The sequence below is a fragment of the Polyodon spathula genome, chromosome 12 (assembly GCF_017654505.1).
Source record: "Polyodon spathula isolate WHYD16114869_AA chromosome 12, ASM1765450v1, whole genome shotgun sequence".
Lineage (NCBI taxonomy): Eukaryota > Metazoa > Chordata > Actinopteri > Acipenseriformes > Polyodontidae > Polyodon > Polyodon spathula.
In genome coordinates, this window is record NC_054545.1 from 41,680,724 (window position 1) to 41,693,300 (window position 12,577).

Consider the following 12,577-nt stretch of genomic DNA (forward strand, 5'->3'; position numbering starts at 1 on the left):
CCAAAGAACACCATCCCTACTGTGAAGCATGGTGGTGGCAGCATCATGTTATGGGGATGTTTCTCATCGGCAGGGTCTGGGGCACTTGTCAGGATAGAAGGGAAAATGAATGGAGCAAAGTACAGAGAAGTGCTTGAGGAAAACCTGCTGCCCTCTGCAAGAAAGCTGAAACTGGGATGGAAGTTCACTTTTCACCTTGACAACAACCCAAAGCACACAGCCAAAGCTGGAGTGGCTAAGAAACAAAAAGGTAAATGTCCTTGAGTGGCCCCAATCTAAATCCAATCAAAAATTTGTGACATGACTTGAAGATTACTGTCCATTAACTTGACAGAGCTTGAACAGTTTTGTAAAGAATGGTCACATATTGCCAAATCTAGGTGTGCAAAGTTGGTAGAGACCTCTCCCAACAGACTCACAGCTGTAATTGCTGCCAAAGGTGCTTCCACCAAGTATTAACTCAGGGGGGTGGAGACTTATCCAATTATGATCTTTCCATTTTGCATTTTTAATATATAATTTTTTTCTCAATAAAAATGTTTTTCCCCTTAACAGTGTGGAGTATGGTGTGTAGACAAGTGGAAAAAAATCCTCATTTAAATGTATGAAACTCTGAGGCACTGACACAACAAAAAGTGAAAAAAGTTCAAGGGGGTGTAGACTTTCTATAGGCACTGATATATACATATGTGTGTGTGTGTGTGTATATATATATATATACATACACACACACACGCAGGGTTACAAACTAACAATATTGTGCTATTAGTACCTATTGAAACTCGCTAGTCCTTATGCTAATTGCCTGAACTGCCTAAGTTGGAGTCAACAATAACACTTGGGGACCCTAAAAACAGGCTTAGATTTTGTTTTGCTAAAAAAAAAAATGAACACCGTTATAAATTTTCATTTACATTTTTATTTTTTTTTAACAAAGCACCTTCGTGGATGAAGAGGAGAGAGACAAGTGCTGCTGTTGGTGTCCCTGATTAGGATGAAATGGCTGCTGCTTCAAAGGCGATCAGATACTGTAACAATGGAGGTGGAAATAGGACGAAAGTTGCTTGATATCGTTAAAAATTTGACACCACACACCAGAGGAAAGATGAGATGAAATTGAGAACCGAGAGGGTGTGGTAGGTGAATCAAAAGCGAGTGGAGCCTGTACTGCAGGGTGGAGTGTGAACTGACCAGTTTGGATCTCTGCTGTGCCTTTTGAGGGGGGGAAACGGGTTTGGCTGATATGGAATTGCAGTATGAAATAAATAAAGCAGTCCGATCGCTTCCTGCTTCAATTGGTAATCCATTTTTAAACAGAGCTTCCCATTTCTGTAGAACAATGTCACTTTAACATGAATGCTTCTCTGCCCTTTCAGAGTTTATCTCTGCAGATCACGAAAGGATTAACCTGGCCTGCCCCTGGCTTACAACTGGATTCTGGTTGCTGACAAATGAGCAACAGTTTCATCATTGTCCAGAGACTGGTTATTGAGTTCTGTAATGTTTCATAGAGCAGTGCTTAACTCTTTAAACACAAGGAATCTTTGATAGTCAACAGATTTCTATCATTTGGTCTTCTAGGAAAGACTACTGGGAAAACAAAGCATTGCATACACTGCTAAAATACCCACTTACTTATATTTCAATACCATTTTTAATATTGGCATAAATGTCAAATATTTAAACAAACATTTGAAACAGATTTGTTGGCAAAAATGATAACATCTGGCTCCTTCGTAGCTCAAAAGACCCTGCTTCTGTCTCATAGACAAGATAACAAACTGGTTTATTTTATGGTATAGAGAGCAGTTGTTACCTTGGGCTGAGTGCCATTGATTACGTAGGTAGTTAATTAAAATACTGATTACGATCACAGGTACAAGTCTCACGCCTGGGTCGGCTTGATCTTCAAAGCCTTCAGCTGTGCGACCACAAGAAGGGGGTCTGCTTTTGTACTGTATTTAAATCACTGTATTTCTGTATTAAGGTACTTTCTCTCTCACTCACTCTTTCTCTCATTATCCAAACAGGTATTTTAAGGTTTTTTGATCGATAGAGTCCTGCAGGGTTAAACCTACAGCATTGTATTGTTTTGGTTTGAAGATGTGTCCATGCAGTTCATGTGTGGTTATGTTCTGTACTGTGTATCACTGGATTTCCTTTTGTGTCAGAATGAAACTGTTTCTGTTGAAAATCACATCAAGAGGACTGGAATTATTATTTGTGAGAAATGAAACAAACCTATTAAATCTTACACTACAATATAATCTACTTCCTATGTGTTCTGAAGATAATTTATCCAACTGTGTTGACTTTATTCACAACTCAGTAAACAAGACAGTCTTTGTATGATGAAAGGGAACTGGTATGATGCTTTTTACTTTGAGTGTATTTAATTGATGGATTATGGTACGATGAATCCAAAAATGTAATGAGTTTGATTTACAAAGTCATTTAATCAAGTTATACATCCCACATCACATCTGTATAAACCTTTTATTTCAGCTTATCAAGTACCCAAACAAGTCCAAGAACATATCTTCTTTGCTTTAGTGAACCCTTCTTTCAAAACAGCACTTGGACAATAGTTCCTGCTGCACTGGCTTTAACAAATGTGTTGTATTAATTCAAATTTAAAGAAAAGTATTAAACAGTGCATCAATATATTTTTTAAAAAAAACACAAAAAAATAAATAAAAGTGCACCATCTAATAACCAGTAAACAAAGCATTTTAGCATTAATTTTGTTAATCAGAACCATAACCATACTGTATCAAAACAATATCATGTACAGAAAACCAACCATGAATATTTGAACATCCCAGCACTTATTATGTTCATGTGGTTGGATAGAAAAACACATGGAATAACATGCATGTCATGTCAGTAACATACATTCCCTGCTATGAAATTAGAGCTTTCCGGATCATGAAAATAAATACCCTTGACCTGCATCCACAGTGTGTAGAGTAAACACAAACTCGCAATAGTCCTGCACCCAGTCCTGGGTTTCAGAACTATCTTGAAGTAAGTCTATAATTGAAATTTGTTCAGGAGTTTGTTGTTAAATACATAGTTATAGCTCCACGCACATCTCCTAATAGCAAACATACAGACTCAGGTGTGACTTCGTAATGCTGTGGTAAGTGTGATCAGTTCAGAGCAGCTATAATCTATGAGAGGAGAACAATACAGTATTATAAAACTAAATACATTTAATGCATATTTCATTGAAACCATTCATTGACAACAGCTATGCTCCCTGGACTGTGTAATTAAATATTCAATGTGCTGGATTAATTTTGTAAAACAGTTTGTTTAACAACGCAAGGGAATAGCAAATAAGAGAATACTATGACCACAAGGAAATGGGGCAATTACAAGAAGCTTTTAAATAAAGAGTTAGTGTTGCCCAACTCTAAGCTAGTGCTCCAGTGTTACCATGGAAACAACCCTGGTTGCACAAAAGGATTAGAGAACATTCCTGAAATAGTTTGTTACACATCAAGCACTGTTGTTGCCTGATTAGAAGTTGCCAAATCCATCAGTTACATAGATTGGATTGTTTTTGTGTTAATTTAACCTGAATGCAGAACAGATAATGTTTTCTAGTAAACAACACTGAGAAGCCAGTTTCAGTCAGAAACCTTGTTCCTTTGTTAATACTTGTCACGAGTCAGGGTATTTGCTTGGATTGTTGATTCAACACAAGAGAGAGAAACTATTACTCTTGAGCTGAGGGGCGTGGTTTTGTAAAATCATATTGAAATGGGGCTATTGTTATGTCTTTGTATCCTATTTCAAAAGTACAGTTTAAATACAATGAAATGCTTACTGGCTATAAGGAATAGCATGCCATCAGCACACAATCTTGGTTAGGGAAGCCCACAGTACAAATGTGCAGTTTTCCCCTCAAGTGGAATAACTGAATTGCTAAATGGATGGGTAGTTATTAGCTGGATACATCTCTTTGTCAGGCATTACTTTTCTAATGCATGTTAAACAATATACATTTTAACACCATGCCAAAGACACTCAAGATACAATTACGTGACATGAAATTAACTGGAACTAACAACCAGAACAAAAACAAAAAATTGTTTTTAGGAAATAATGTTAAACTCTCAATATGGTCTATAAAATATCAATAAAATAAAACTTAGACCATGCATATATATATTAAATCAACTCCAGCCTAACCCCTAACCCCTAACCCCAACCTCCTAAAATCACATTCATGTTTGTACAGCTGTGCTTCACAAGCAAACCCTTCTGTTGTGAAACCCCTGAAAACAAAATCTGTTGAGTTACAAGGAGTACAAAGAAGCAGGCTGCAGGTAACTTACATCACAAACAGATACTGTTAACCATACAGTACATATTCTGCTTTAGGGAACAAACGGGACACCAAAACATTTTCAGATATTTACCTTGTGTTTGTGTAGTAATGATAAAAGATCTTGGAAAATCCTTTCACAGAAGTTTTGACTAAAAGCCTTTCTCAGTGTCTTAAAACTGTTTGTCAACTTTAATGTATTACAACATATTAGTGCTGGGGTGAACACAGGACTATTCGGATATTCGCTCATAATTAAAATATCGGGATATTCGTTATTTTTTCAAAAATTAATAAAAGCCATTCTTATTGCTCAGAATGCAGGGAGAGACAGCATAGCAGTCAGTGCTGGGGGTGTGTGGCCCCCGAGTGTGCCTTTATTTTACAGCAAGATGTTACACTTAACGTTAAAGTAGAAGAATATCCCAGGAGTAAAGAATATGATGTTTTGGTTCTCGTTTATTATTCCACATAACAAAAAGTTGCAACTAAAAAATTATAATATTTCAAAAATATGTAAAATATTATTACAATATTTGCAGCTAGTTGGGCACTGTTTAAGTGAGTCATTTCAGAATGACATGCTTGCCTTTTTTCTGTCCCATGAGCAGCATATGTTCGTGTGTTCTATAGAGATCACTGTGCGTGCGCGTGCATAATCTGGTTTATTTATTTTTTGCTGTCTAAAACTTTTAAATAGGCTCAGAGCTGCTGTGAGGTTGTTTTTTTTTTTTTTTTTTTTTGTTTTGTTTTGTTTTGTTTTTTTATATACTAGTCTCACATATCAAAAAGCTATTTTTCATTTGCCATTTTTGAAACTGTTGCACAACTTCTGGTGAGGCGGTATATAAGTGCAAGGTATTTTAGTCATTTCTACCGAATACGAACATCTGGATATTTGTCCTAGCACTACAACATATCGTCTTTCATAGTTATGGATGAACTAACCACGTGTTCAAATATTACATCACAGTATTCCACACTACTGGGTAGCAACATTTAGAAACATCGATTGGGCCAAATACACAAATCTTGCATAATGAAAACGTAAAACTTTCAAAGTACTCCATTTAAAACAAAATGTTTTCTACATCGGGCCATAAACAATGTCCTTCTCTACCAGCTTGTTTTTCTTTCGCAGTTTTACCTTTGGCTTTGTTTCGTCTCCAGTCACGTAGGGAACTTTTTGGGAATTTTTGTGAACCCGTCAAGCCACAAGGCTAGATCCACCCGTGTTAATCACTAATTGATTGATTGTGTTCAGTGTTAAATAAAAGCAAACTCCTGCAAGTTATATTATACTTTTTTTGCGCTATAGGTAGGGGGCAAGCAGATTTTTAAGAAGGACAAGTAGATTTTTCTAGCATTTTTCCTTTGTGCAACAAGTCTTTTTCAAAAATTGAACACCCCTGTGGTGGAGTAAATAAACGGTACACATGGTGTGGTAAGAATGATGAAAATAGGAAAACATTAGACCAATAAGAAATGAATTTACTTCCTGCACTGTGTGCCATAAAATGTATTTAAAGAAGACCTGGCATCAGTCCAAACAAGAAAGTTCAGGGGGAGCAAGGGGCACAATGTTTAATCACTAGAAAGTGAACAGGTAGCACTGCACATCTATTTATTCCTAAGTTCCTTTATTATGTGTTCACAGTGTTTGTGTAAGATTTAAAATACTGTAGAGTGTATATGGTGAAATAACACAATAGCAGTATAAATTACAATAAGCTGCTCCCAAGAAACAAGCCACCCAGAACTTTCTAAAAACACACACACAGCAATCTGGGGGCATTTCCCCCTAACCAATCTATCCGCTGATCTTATAAAAGTTTAAATATGCACGGTAAGTTTGGAGTTTTCCCATGCCTTGCCCTTGCTTATACTTTGCATTCAGCATTGCTTACCATAGTTTACCATCTTTTTTATATGCTTTACTGTACCTCTCTCGGCTTTACAATGGTTACCTATCTACAGTATGCATTACCATGCTTTCACTGTGCTTTATTACATTATGCTATGCTTTTACTACGGTAAACTTTGATAAGGGTACCTTCTGTACTTAGAGAGAAGACATGTTTGAGAACTGAACGGAGACCATGGGATTTTTAAGAAGCCACCAGGATGTGACAGTGAATCTAAACAACTAGATAAATAAGTTAGTTCAGATAACTATAATATTTCATACCCATACTAAGAGTTCCTTTAACAGCCACAAACTTAAATGGCTGAGTAGTTTTGTAACTTGTGTTAATAATAATAATAATAATAATAATAATAATAATAATAATAATAATAATAATAATAATAATAATTTGAGTGAATTGTGCTGATAAGCAAGCCCGCTGATTGTACTAGGTGAATTCTGAAGCTTCTGGTTTCTAACAACATGTCCACCATGTGCAATCAAACAGCGGACAGGTGGTCTCTACAAACTTACTTGTGAAATGTTTTGTGTAGGTGTCTACCCAGCTTAAGGCTTTGGCAAACATCTCCTTGTTTACTATAGATGCATTTATAAATCCATTGAGTTTGTGGAGTCTGGATCATATCCCCCAGTGTCATAATACACGTTTACAGCTTTGTATTAAGCTAGCTGCAATGTCAAGATAATCTCAGTTGTGCTTAATCAACTACTGTTTACACAGCACCATTTACTGTGTAATTACATGTTATAGGTGTTGAGAGCTATAGCGTTAAATAAATGTTCTATTTAGGATTTATTCAAATCCAACAGGTGAATCGCACCATATTGCTAAACAGATGCAGAGATTGACCTAATGGAAGTTGTTAAATGTTGGTTCACTTTATTTTCCATATATTGTTACAGAAACAGTTTATTTCAGAACTACAATACTCCATGAATGTTCATGATGTATCCTCTATATCTCATCATCAATACATTGGTTTTTTTTTGTTTTTTTATCTAGTTTATTATTTATAATATCATAATGGTTCTATACTATGATGAACTAGTTTCCTCTTTGCATCATATGCTCCTACAGACCCAGTGAGGATGATTATTTTCAGAACTGTAGTCTGATTTAATTAGGTTTAATTACAGGTACCAGATGGCATCTGCTGAAATCGATTGTAAAACAGACATGCTGCATAATATCCTAATAAACCTGCTTTTCGCTAGCATGCAGCTCCCAATTACAAAATGAGATTAGAGTTCCTAAACCCCACATTAATCTTGTTGTACTGTACAGAGAGAAGCTGCTACCTTAGCTCTACATTACAGTGAAATTCAGTGAGCAACCATTTACAAAACGACAATACAACTTTGAATAAACATAAAACATCTTCATAAAACATGCAATAGAATAAATGACCACTGCTTGCTAAACAGAGAAGCTGTCATTTAAAGCTGTACTGTAGTGTTCTAACACTAGTTTTTTTTTTTTTTTTTTTTTTTTTTTTTTTTTTTACAAATTTAAGAAGGTTTTCCATTGTAAAACAACAGCTATGTAGTGGGTTCCATTACACATTGTGGAAAAAACAGTGGAACTCTTAATAGTTTTAATGTTATTTTATTACCTCATTCTGATAGTAGTTGCAGGACCTGCCAACAGTATCTGGTTCACCAAGATAGGCAGTGGCAAAGGAAGGGGGAGGGGAGCTTGTGTATGTATTCTGATAATGGCCCTGAATACAGAGTACACTGATTGTGGTACAATACAGCATGTTTCAACAGTTAGTGAAACACCAACCAACAAAACATTTGTCAGACACTGATATCTTTATCCCACAATTAACAGTGACTTTTTTTTTAAACTTGTCTGACTCCAGTATAACGCCAAAACTTTATTTTATGCCCGGTAATTTGTAAGACTTTTAATGAAAGTATTTTACTACAGAAAATATATTAGCACCCTATTAAAGCAAGTACTGAATGTGAATACTAAAGGCATTATGGTATTTTCCATGCTGTCAAAAGCTTTAAACCAGTTTTCAAACACTGAAGCAGACTTGACTGGTGTTTTAAAAAGCCAATTTGATCACATAACCCTATAAGTATTACTCGTATATGAAGACCTCATACCAATAGTGCTGAGATAAATATTTGAATACTCAGATAAACACAGCTTGAGTGTTTGTCTCTCTTTGTTTTGTCAGGTGATTTGATGCCCCCAGGGGGGTTCTATACTCCAGAGATATTTCAGATTGCATACAGTGCTATATTATACTTTTTTTTTCATCTAATATAAAATTCTAGGCTTTCTGAGCACCGCTTTCTCCTGTATGAGATGTTTTATTCATCTGCTAATTTCTGTCCTTACTAAGATTCTTCTCGGATCAGCGTTGTGTGAGTGGAGTGGGGTACTGGCTCCGTGCAATATCTAGTACCGTCAGTTTAAAAACAAAGCGTGCTGGATTACAGCCCACGGTTTTGGAACTTTTAAGAAATACTATAGAATCCCTTTGGGTCATTACATGGCGTTTTATTGATAAAAATGAAAGCAAATGTAACCCTAACTACAGATTCTTTCCCATTGCCAAATACAGCCCTCAGATTTACCACCTGTAATTAACAGTTTCTCACAAAATACTATGCCGCAAGAGAAAGTCCTCGTTTAGAAAGTTAAGTAAACTTGCTGTGTTGGTTTACTTTGACCTTTTGGGTATGCTCAGTTTAGTTAATTTGTCCTTTGATCTGCGGTTTTGCAGACTTTATGTGCCATTTAGTGAATGCGTATCGATTACCTTTTTATATCAAGTGTGGAATGCAGGTATCCCATAACTGAAGTTTCGTTGTGGGTTACGTTCTTCCCACGGTCGCAACCGACTGTATGGTATACTGCAATTTGTGGAATATAGACGCTTATGAATAACATCTTGTTTAACTGAGCATGCGCTAAGAAAAATCCAAGAAAATCCAACAAGATATTCGCGTTCTTTAACTAACTGTACTTGGGTTTGATGGATGATTTATTACTTACCACAGTAAGAAAATTTATATATATAGGGTAGTAAGTGTTATTTCCCATATTGTTATTCCCATATATATATATATATTATATATATATATATATATGATATATATATATAATATATATATTATATATATATATTCGGATAAGTTAGCTCTGGGGGCCTTACTGTAATCATACGGGATGGTGTTAAATTATTTCGTTTCATATAAGCAAAGTATATTTAGTATTTCTGGATATAAAACCTAGAAAAAAAAAAAAAAAAAAAAAATTGTTTGTTAGTTGCAGATGATCTCCATTATGTTGTTATTATTATTATTATTATTTATTATTATTATTATTATTATTATTATTATTATTATTATTATTATAACAAACTCTCAACAGATTTTGTTCACCTGATCGCTATGTTTTTAGCTTTTGTCAAAAACATAACAACACATTAGATTGCACAAAACTTAATCTTACCTTCATCTTGTGTATAAGTTACTCTTAACAAATAGAGGGACATCAAATAGAAGTAGAAAACGTTCCTTAACCCAACCATTTCCAAGGTAAATTAGTGTCCTTTACTCTTAAAACAAGTATTTCAATTGAACAGATCGCCGCTGGTTCAGGCGTGCAGTTATAACTTGTCTTACTGTTCGGTATAGCTAGTTTCACTCCAGGTGAACGAATGCTCCAGTGTTTTTGTTCTGCCAGAACGCTGTCTCAGTCTTAGCGGTTTTAAGTTAAGACCCCACCTCACTGGGCGGGCTTTATTTAAGAGAGGAGTGGCGCTTCTGTAGCCTGTTTAACAGAAGTCATTCCTGATGTAATGCTGTCACTATGTAACACAATTTTTGTTCCTGGGTAGTAAGTGTTATTTCCTAATTGCTTATGCCTCAAAAGTATAGAAAATGGCTATTATTCCCCGCAAACTTTGCTTTTGTGACCAGGACAGTGATATTTCAAAATATCACTATTTCCAATGGGAAAACGGGCAAATGTGTGTCTTTTCGTTCACATAAAGTCAGAAAAAAAACAACATATGAATCCAAATTAACATGTATTTATACTAAAGTAATACAAAAATGACTACAAAAGATTTAGAAGTGAGTAGTTTTTCGAGATTTACGATTATACTGTAAAGAGGTCACCCGTGGATAGTACAATTGATCTCCCAATCTTAGTTCAAAGCTATGCCATTTTTTCCTTTACCAATGATAAAACAATATTTCTCAAGTACAACAGAAAATGTAAAGTTTTCCAGTAATGTAATTTTCACTAGCCCTTTTAAATAATGACAGGCTTCTGAAAATGGTAAGTGATACAACAGCATCTGGCACCCTATCACAATAATGTGCATTTTAATACCATAATTTGAAACACAATGATAAAGAAAGTTATAACTGTTAGCTGTACCTCTATAGACTCAAACACAAGATCTGAAGTTATTAAATTCAAGTTCAAGTACACCCAGACAAGAAAATGTGATTATATTGTTCCAATATTGTGTAAGTAATGGGATTCTGTCTATCTAGGTTGTTCAATAAGAAATACACTGTGATTGTTTTCCATCATGTGATGTAGTAGAAACCACATATGCTGCTGTAGATTGCAAAAACTGAGCAATACTAGATTTCAGTTGGCACATCAAAGGAACACACATAGTCTAACAAATCTTAAAGGGTAGCCAAAAATAACAAAGCTCTCTTAAGTGCTCCGCATTTCCAATAAATGCTTTTTGCTGCACTGATTTGGTCAATAAGTTGGGCATTTAGTGATGATTTCAATTTCTTTGTCAACTTTCTGGGTCAAGTGCCTTTCAGGCAGCGATGTGAAGTCAAGTCGTTGATTTCCCTGATAGGCCAAAGTTGGGCCACACAGCTTCAGTTTTTTGATTGTTTTCGCATATTTGTGTTACTATTATTTTCTGTGCATATATATATATATATATATATATATATATATATATATATTTATATATATATATATATATATATATATAGATACACACACAACTAGAAGGTAAGGGACGTCTTACATGCCTTCCCAGGAGCTGCCTGTGGTGGATGTATCTAATAAACATACAATAGGCCATTAGCCTACACTGTATGAAGGGGGAAAATGTATTGTACCATTGACAAACAGTTGTTATGCAAGTAAGCCTATATTTTTGACAAAATAAAACGATTTGATAATCCTCCCTTGGTTGCAGGTCCCTTCACTTGTCTCTTGATAATTGTGTCAATGTAGACCATTCCCAGTGCGAATGAGTAGGTGTCTGGTTCAGCCTTGCATTTTAAATTTAACATCTTTAAATCATCAGCAAGCAGTTTGTATTGCTGACAACACAGACATTCCTTGTCAGTTTTCTGCAAAGCGCACTTACTGCAAGTGCGCCAAGTATTTGGATCCTTCTTGGTTCGTTTTTCTCAGATTGTGCTGGCTGCAGACTTGTCCTCTATCCTCATAGGAATATTCACTATCTCTGCCTCACAAAATTAAACTGGGGTAGTCCAACCTCAACGGTTCATATAAGTTATTTTCTATTTGACTTTTTTCATCCATAATCGGATAAATACCGTCACAAATTATTTTGTTAGCTGCAGGTATAGACTAGCAATGTTCTGAAATAGGGAAATGAACGACCCAACATCATATCCTATGCGCCAGATGAGAGACCCAATGCATAGAAGCTTAACTGTTTTAATGATATATTGTAAATTGGCTTAGCAGGGACTTTAAATTGTGTCACAAGAACAGATGGAAAAATGCAACTTTATTTTTTGGGAACAAAAAACAAAAAACAAACAAAAAATTATGTTATAAGTTAAAATATTGTGTTGGATGTCTCCAGTTATTATAAACGATCTTGTGAAGTTGGATGAGGGGATTCCATCTGTTCAAACTGTGCAAAATGATTTCTGTTATAATAAGAGGCACACATAAGCCTACTATAAATCACAATTTATTGAGAAATGAAGGTGGTTCTGTTAATATAAGATGGATCTGGACTTGTGCAAGGAAGGATCAGTGTTACTGGAAAAGGGCTATTGCATTAAATATTTCACGACAGGTAATCTGCATAAGATAAATGATCTCATTTCACTACAATGAGGAGGCAATTTTGTGATCAAAGTTACAGTAAGTGGAGTCCAAGTGCAATCACCATGACACTGCTATTGTGTGTTGATTAAAAGAGCAAACATTTCTTTCATAGTCATGCTTTGACCTGTTGCCAGGGAATTTGAATACCACAGATATTCATGGTCCTGCTAGAAAGGACATTACCAACCAGTAGAATGATCTGTTGTGGTTTGGA

The 12,577-nt window shown here is 35.4% G+C and overlaps 1 protein-coding gene across 1 annotated transcript in view; it reads right to left on the minus strand.

Moving 5' to 3' along the window:
- si:ch211-198m17.1 (flocculation protein FLO11) overlaps window positions 1–9,973 on the minus strand; it is a 37,970-nt gene extending 27,997 nt beyond the window's left edge. Inside the window, exon 1 of the mRNA XM_041266004.1 lies at window positions 9,739–9,973. Within this exon, the coding sequence (XP_041121938.1) occupies window positions 9,739–9,817 (79 nt within the window). The 5' untranslated portion in view covers window positions 9,818–9,973. The remainder of the gene's footprint in view (window positions 1–9,738) is intronic.
- Between the last annotated feature and the right edge of the window lie 2,604 nt (window positions 9,974–12,577).